Raw genomic sequence first — 8,413 nt, 5'->3', positions numbered from 1 at the left:
GAGGATTTTATTATTAGATAATATGATTTGATTTGTATCATGACCTGACCTCCTGTTTTCCTCTTAATATTTGATTCGGCTAGTTTAAGTTTATTATCATGGTTTGTACAGATCCATGATGCGCGGTGCTCGCGATCGGTGATCCTAGTTCCCTTCTTTAATACTGTGTTCTTAAAAAAAAATTATTTTCCCCTGGTGATCGATTTATATTATACGAGCTGCTAGTATTAAGATTGAGGTTATACGTCTGTCGTTGTGGAAATGATATTGATCTTTGGCAAGTGAAGTATGGGAGCTGATTAATTCCGCTCTAGTTTTAACGAATGTAGATAAAAGTTCGTCTTTTTCGATCCCCCTCGATCATTTTATCAGTTTGTGACTCGTGAGTATGTAAATTAGTTATTATTGTCAGCAGCTGAGAGAGAGAGAGAGAGAGAGAGAGAGAGAGGATCTAATTAGTTATTATTGTCAGCAGCTGAGAGAGAGAGAGAGAGAGAGAGAGAGAGAGAGGATCCTTCCGCTAATGATGAGGCGCATTTAACTAATAATAAGCTTTTCAACAAACACTTACTTAGCTTTTATTAAATACTTGAGGAATATTGTTTATTAAGATCTCTTCTCCGTAGGCAGAGAAAAAATGATTTCAGATAAAGAGTTAGGTAGAGATTCCAATGGCTACGTTAATCTTGGATCTTTTAGGAGGAAGAACCGAGAATGTGGAATAGGTTTGAGATTTGCATAATCAAAATTTAAATTTATCTTAGGGAAATATTTAAAAAAAAAAGATTATATTGAACAAACAGCGTAGTAATGTTGAATAGGACTTTTTATTTTATCATCGATACCAAGGTTGATTTGAGCATGCACTCGGGAATCGGTGTCGGAGGGAAATCGTCGGTCCCCGCCCGTCCCTAACAAGCACCACCCGCATTCTCCTCTCCCGTAATTTACCGTAAACACACGTGGCACCAAATTTAGTCAGTTTCAGACCTAATGTTCTCAGAACATCATCGTTGTGGGTGTGGTTCTGTCTTGCAATATAAATAAAAAAGCTTCTGAGCAAAGAACAGGATGATGAGACGAATGGGTGGTGGCGACGCGTGATGTTAACGAGCGGGTGCATTCTTATCTCACTCGCTGCCACGGGAGAATCTGCTAACCGAATTCAGCTGCTATATTCACAAACATTTGATCAGTCTTGCAAGGCAAGGCAAGACAAGAGGGAAAAATAATCATGGTTTTCTCATGATATCCTGCATTTTGGTTGTTAAGGAACATAAATCAAGTTCCATCCAACATCTCAAATCATGGACGTAGTAATAAACTATCAAACTTTTGGAAGTTACTTCATTATTGTGAACGAGATGATACATGACGCGACCCTCGTAGTAAAATGAAGGAGCAATATAAAATATTAAATGTTACAAAGGCTAAATAATTACTAGAAGGCTTTGATAGAGCAAAATTTGGAAACCTACAAATGCGGATGAGCTCTCTTGGTGGGCATAAAGAATATATCACCACGCGCTAAGGCATGGGAAGCCAAGGAGATGATTCAATCCTACAACTGGTGAGCTTTATCACAAGCAACATCTCCAGTTAAGTACGGATGATGATGCTCTTTTACCTCTCAAGCAGCATTACCATCTCACAGTGTGGAGTATGGGGAAATAGATCGACAGCCATGGCTCTGACCGGCCGGAAGGGCTCTGAGGAGGGCATAGACTTGGTCCTGTGCCGAGCCAAACCAGCTGCACTCATGCTCCTCCATCCCCTGTTTCCCTTTCCTTTCTCCGACTTATCAGAAGTAGGAGTGCAGAGCTCAATGGCATTTGCCACTAGACTTTCAGGATTGCAGGAGATGTAGCTGATGAAAACAAAATTAAACACAAATGAGCATGTGTCAATCCACAGAGAGAGGGCAAGTTGAATAAAAAGCCAATAAGTGGTAGAAGGATAGATCCAGGACTTACACAAGTCGCCTTATGCGTGGATGTGTCCTCAGCGCTTTAATCACCTGCAAGACACGCGGTCAGTGTTTCCATAAAAATCAAACAGTGATCATATTTGACATTGCGGTTGAAATATGCCGTCAAAAGGACCATGGTATATTTTTAAACAGATAACAACAACAAAGCTTTTATCCTAATTTTTTCGGGTTGGCTACATGAGACATAATCTTCTGTTCGGTATAGTTTTTGGGTTGCTTCGATATAACTCCCTCAAATCTTAAGATTAGCCCCTCAAATCATTGAAATTGTTATTAGGTCCCCCAAATCATTGAAAATTTGAAATTGTTATTAGGTCCCCCAAATCATATAAGATGTTTGAAATTAGTCTCTCCGTTGCAAATTCCATTCAATCTGCTAACCATAGTTGGGCCATTGCTCAACTATGGATGGTAATTACCAAACCATCCTCATTAAATAACTCCAGCCACCCAAACATCAGTTTTCCCTTCTCTAAGAAGGGTATATATGTTCTCCCCCTCTCTGTTGCCCCCAAAAAGAAAAACATCAAAATCCCTCTCCGGCCCCAAATTAGATTAGGGTTTGATTAAAAAGGGTATAATTGGGGGAATATTCCCAATTATAGTTTTTTTTTTTTTGGAGTTGGGGGGGGGGGCAAAATTTGAACTTATATGACATGGGGGACCTGATAGCAATTTCATTGATTTGGGGACTAATCTCAAAATATGATATAATGAGGACTAGTATCCAAATAATCCAAAAGCTATTGTAAGTTTCAACGGAAACTTGTGACAATTTTCACAAATTCTTCAAGCATTACTTCAATTTCGCTGAAATCAATAATACAACATTTAAACCTCTCTACACCATAAACAATGAATCCTCTGCTAAATTATACAATTTTTTCACTCTATCAATCTTACAATTAAAGACTTTTCGAAATTAAATACATAAATTTCCAGGCTAAGAGATTCAACCAAGGGGAAAAGGAATTGATGTCAGGACAGCCTTGGACCAAAAAAAACTGAAATTTATATTATGAAAAAAAAATTGAAAACTTTTTGTAGATCTTGATGCCATGAAGAAATAATATTCTGCTAAACTATACTATCTTTTCAGTCTAACTATCTTAGAATTGAGGACTTTTTGTCATTAAATACATAAATTTCCAGGCTAAGAGATTCAATCAAGGGGTAAAGGGATTGATGTCAGGAGGAAAACCTCAGGGACCTCAAAAAATCTTCCAAAATTTAAATTATTAAAAAAAACATAGTGTAGATCTTGACACTAGGCAGAATTAACCTGCAAAATGATTAACTGAGTAGCCTACTGGATGAGATTTGCATGATTCAACAACGTATGATACATCAGGGTTAACTTCAATGTAACAGCTTGATTTGAACTTCTAAACTATTTAAGGAACAGCTGACTTGCCATTCAGAAGTTTTCACATTACTAGTAGTTTGCAAAGCATTGGCCTAATTTCTAGAATGCCTCAAGTATAAATGGCTAAAACACTGTGAAATATATGTCTAAAGAACTACTAGGCTTGTCATGATAAGAACTAGAGCAACAAAGATTTACAATGACCAATACTTACAGTAGGGTGAAGTCCAACTCGTGGAGGGTCAACAATGGCAACAATGTCCTTAAAATGACAAGCAGGAGCATCTTTTATTCCCTTCTCTTCGGAAATGTGGCCATCATGAGATGTCTCTTTGCATTCACCATTCTGTTTATTTGTGTCAGTGAACTTCAGAATGTCTTGATTTACATCTGTGCACTCTTTATTTCCTTGACTTGCGGGCCTACACTCTGTGCAGCTTTTCAAAAAATTTGTTGAGCTGTTAGTGACTATAATTTCATGGTTTGAACTTTCATCTGCTATCGAATCATTATTGTCACAATCTTTATTAGAATTTGTTGTGTTTTCTCCATCCAAATTCTCTGACACTCCCAAAGTTATTGATCTTTCACACAGGTGTTTCTCCACCTCCACACTAGAATTAGCAGCATGAGCATCCACTGGAGCATCTTCATCAACCAAGAGCTTTTCAGTTTTGGTGCTATTACTTCCATTTGCATCTTCTTTTACGTTGTTGCTTCCAGAAACAGCAGAAGCATCACCCCGCTGCTGTGCTACACCTAGATATTCCCTTAGTAGTGCACCTATAACATCCTCAGCCTGCCACCTCCCCAAGTTAACAAGCAGAAAGCAATTGACTCATCAGAATAATCTGAGAGAAGCACTAACATCCTAATTGCAAAGTAATTTATAGTAAACATGATAAATCAGCAATAATTTTCAATATCTCACAAGGTTAGTACTTTTCACAACGGAGCTTCCATTAAATACTTCTTTCTTTCTAAAGATACACGATGGTAGGTTTTTCAGGTTGGCAGTACATAGCAGCTAATAAATACGAAGCCATTTAAAGTATAAAATCTGATTCAATAATTTGGTAACTCAATAATTGCTGTATAGAATTACAATGTCTCATTGACTGATTGATACAGTTGATACAACACTGTGAATGCACATGGAAATGGAGTGCTTTGACCAACAAATACTAAAATCCAAGGTAGTACATTGTCCTTTCTACTCTTTTTCCCCTTCAAATATCGATTATTTCATGAACATATAAGATAGGAATGTTTCCAAGAGTTTGCTTTTCGCTTTGCTTTGTGCTTGTTACGAATAAACCTATTTTTAAGAAATGATATTTATGCTATTGCAAAATGATCTAGCCATTAATATCAAGTCATCTAACTACTGTAATGCATAAAAATATTATAATTTAAGACCAAATTACTGGCTAAATTTAGAAGGTTAGTTATTATCTGATGGTTTAAGGGCAAGCCTCAGTAGTCAGTACAACAACATGGTTCGTTCACTGCGACCTTGAGTTCACAGTTCCGATTGTCCAAGTCATGAAAAAAGATCATAGTCGGGCACTAAGGCTGTGAAAATCTGATGCTCCCATATGCATAAAAAGAGGTAACCTTGTGACTGGGATGCCTAGATTGGAGCTATAACCCTAGGTTTGCCAAACTCCATGCATTAGTTATGCAGTTATGCTTACAAAGTTTAGTCTTCATATACTTTCCACATATGGAGGTTGCCTTGGAAGCCCTACATTTTATGGAATTCAATGCCTAAAAAATGAGATTAACAGAACTTTTTTAATAAGCCCTACATTTTATGGAATTCAATGCCTAGAAAATGAGATCACATTTTTAATTCTCAGTAAGAGGGTATTTGGGGAGGCTTATTTTTCAGTCAAACTAGCTTTAAATCTAGTTTTTTTTCATTTTTACCTGTTTGATAAAATGCCTAATAAGTTAGCTTATTAGCTTATAAGTCTCGTTTTAAAATGCTGGTATACCCCAGCTTTTGAAAAACTAGCTTATAAGCTCATTTAAAAAAGCTAGGTTTGATCAAATAAATTACTATTCTATAAAAATAATTTTTATAGCATTTTTATCTAAAAAGCTGAAAGCCACTAAAAGCTAGTAACTTAAAAGCTTAAAAAAATAAGTCTTCCCAAACGCCATCTAAATCTCACCTTTCCACATACAAACTTGCAATTATCTATACTGTTGATCTGTGCATTTCTCTGTGCGTCTTCCACTGCTGATTCATTCATCTCAACACCAATAACCTGGGAAAACCACAAAAGGGAAGAAGGAAAACATTATAGCAGAAAATAGGGGAGTGAGGAGTAGTGGCAAGAACAATTATCAATGAGACCTTAAACAAATGTTATTCATACTTCTGAGAAGATATGAAGTTTCAAAATAATATGAAGAAAAAAGAACAACTTTTGTTCTTGAAATTCCCAGCTAGTCCATGAGTACTCCTATGTCAACACGCGGAAATTTTAATCTCACTAAGTTGGTCACATTCTTGAAATTTGTTATCAATCTTTGATAAAAACCTTGACATGCAGGATGCTTGTACCCACCATTTTCATCAAAGATATTATTATAATCTATTTGAACCTTGAAGAGTACTTGGTGATAAATGGCTAAATGTAGGTGAAATACAATTGTAATGATACTAGTTATAAGGAAATTGAATATCCAACTCATGTTCATGAGGTTACCATGCCAACACGATGTGCTAAGGTCAAGCCAATTGTTCCTGTCCCACAGCATATGTCAAAGAGCAATGTATCTGGACATAACTCTGCCCAATCACCAGCAAGGGAGTATAATCTCTCTGCAGCAAGAGTATTAACCTGTATAATCTTGTGAGCCATTGACAAAATGAACCTTTATCCAAGGGGGAAAAAGCAGAAAATAACAGTTATCTGACTTGAAAAAAGGCTGTCGGTGATAAAGAGAAGCGGAGATTGCTTATATAATCATGTATTCTTGCTTCCATGGCACCTGATTTTCCTGGAGAAGAATCTCCGTTCATATTTGGTATTGGTAACGACAGCAGCGGACAGTCAGCTGGCGCAGCATTTGAAATTCCTTTATGATCCTGTGAGACGAACAATAATTTGTTCGATAACATAAACATGTGACGTAAGCATAATCATCATAAATCCCATGTACAGATACTAACTAAATCAATAAAGATGATCTGTAAAGGTTTCGACAAAAAAATTCAATCAACAACCTAGTAAGACATAGCAATGTCATTGTTCTTACAATTAGAAACTGTCATGGGCATGCTATGGGCCAGGATCAGGGTTTTATGAAAAAGGAAACTGTCAATCAGATAGGAAAATATCATGAGTCAACAAGGATGGTTTAACCTATTGCACTTAGAAGATGTGGTCGCATCCAATGTTTCCAACGATTTATGAAAAATGAGTAGTACATAAGACGCACCAAATCAACAGAGGACCAAAAAAAGTTCAGAACTAAACACAATTAAAAGAACATGATAATAAAATAAGTCAGAATTAAGCTATGGCTTATTTTCCCTTTGGTGCCCCCAAAGTTTACCCATTTTTCATTTTGATACCGAAAGTGTTCTTTCAATACTTTGATATCCAAAGTTTCAAACAGATTTCAATTTGATATCATCCAAATTTGTTAGATTCCCTAATAAATCTGTCCACTACTACTTGAAACATTTTTTGTTTGAACACCTAGCAATGGGGTAAAATGAAACTAAAGTAATGTGATACAAATTTAATAGAAAAGCTAAAAAACAAGAAGTATAGATGCACCAATCAACTGAGAACCAAATATAGTCTAGAACCAACAAACACAATTAAAAGAACATGCTAATAAAATAAGTCAGAATTAAGTTGTTTACCGACCTTGATTTATGCCATAGGTTGTGAGCCTTGTGGCATATATGAAGATGCACCAAATCAATCGAGCACCAAAAAGATTCTAGAACTAATAAACACACTAAAAGAGCACCCTAAGTCTAGAAACCGACCTGCACTACTATTGTCGTGAGAGGGAGTGGAGGTGAACATGAAGCTGCACCTTGTGCAAAAGCCTGTGCCATTCTTGTGAATTCAATTTTCATTTGTTCATCAGCAACATCTAGTGAGCAAACCTGTAGAGTAGGCCAAATAGAAAACGAAAGATTAAGAGCACTTAATAGTTAATCCATTTTTATACACATAACATGCAAATATGTAACAAAGTTAAACTTCGCCCGATGGTTAAGTTCATATCCTTGCACAAGTTCAAGAAAAGTGCTGAAACACATGAAATCTCGATATGTTTCTATTAGAAGTAAACCTGAATTATAAGCATGACTTCCGCAATTTGAGTTTCTGGGTTCTCATGTAGATCAGCTTGCCCTGGATTTCTTCCCTCTCGCACCTAATATTCACCTCAACTTTGTGAATTTCTTTGTCATATTCACAATTAACAAGAAAGATCCAGACGATCATTTATATATAAAACAATGAAATTTCATAAAAATGAACAGCAAATCCTGAACCCATCTTATGAAATAATTCTTCAACTGTAAATCTTTAATAGGACAGATCGCAGTGTACCGTAAATTGCCGCCAAAATCCAGTGTTATTAATTCTGTCCCAAACAGGAAAAACGGATGATTGCAGAAAGTTTTGAAATATAACTGCATATTTGCAAGAGATTCTGGAGACATTTGGGCAATTAACTGGTTCCTCTACTGCTGTCACACCTTCTCTGAAATTTCCAGATTAAAAACATCAAAAAATAGTATGGATATGCTTCATTTTAACAGTTAGGCAATGGGAGCAAGCTGACCTAAAATTTCCAAGCATAAACCCCACGGTTCGCTTTCCCTGTAATGAATAACCCACCGAGAACTCACATTTGTTCCGGTATCCATCAACGACTGGTGATTCCATAATGCCTTCAAATTTGCATGGAAGACCACCTATATGATTTAAGAGAAAGGAAGATATCATTTTTCATTCATAATGAAAATTTCGCATGGAAGGCTATTATATAATAGTTTATCTGCAACAATGAAA

The 8,413-nt window shown here is 36.3% G+C and overlaps 1 protein-coding gene across 1 annotated transcript in view; it reads right to left on the bottom strand.

The window, feature by feature from the left end:
* LOC109836161 (zinc finger CCCH domain-containing protein 24) overlaps nucleotides 1,321-8,413 on the bottom strand; it is a 9,564-nt gene continuing 2,471 nt past the window's right edge. The window contains exons 6-15 of the mRNA XM_020404044.1: nucleotides 8,184-8,316; nucleotides 7,949-8,102; nucleotides 7,686-7,769; nucleotides 7,375-7,497; nucleotides 6,289-6,459; nucleotides 6,077-6,211; nucleotides 5,537-5,632; nucleotides 3,571-4,155; nucleotides 1,974-2,017; nucleotides 1,321-1,867 (exon numbers count right to left, since the gene is read on the bottom strand). Coding sequence (XP_020259633.1) covers nucleotides 1,624-1,867; nucleotides 1,974-2,017; nucleotides 3,571-4,155; nucleotides 5,537-5,632; nucleotides 6,077-6,211; nucleotides 6,289-6,459; nucleotides 7,375-7,497; nucleotides 7,686-7,769; nucleotides 7,949-8,102; nucleotides 8,184-8,316 — 1,769 coding nt within the window. The 3' untranslated portion in view covers nucleotides 1,321-1,623. The remainder of the gene's footprint in view (nucleotides 1,868-1,973; nucleotides 2,018-3,570; nucleotides 4,156-5,536; nucleotides 5,633-6,076; nucleotides 6,212-6,288; nucleotides 6,460-7,374; nucleotides 7,498-7,685; nucleotides 7,770-7,948; nucleotides 8,103-8,183; nucleotides 8,317-8,413) is intronic.

This window comes from Asparagus officinalis, chromosome 4, assembly GCF_001876935.1.
Source record: "Asparagus officinalis chromosome 4, Aspof.V1, whole genome shotgun sequence".
Lineage (NCBI taxonomy): Eukaryota > Viridiplantae > Streptophyta > Magnoliopsida > Asparagales > Asparagaceae > Asparagus > Asparagus officinalis.
The sequence above is the reverse complement of the archived record's forward strand: the minus strand, read 5'-3'. Positions and strand labels throughout refer to the sequence as shown.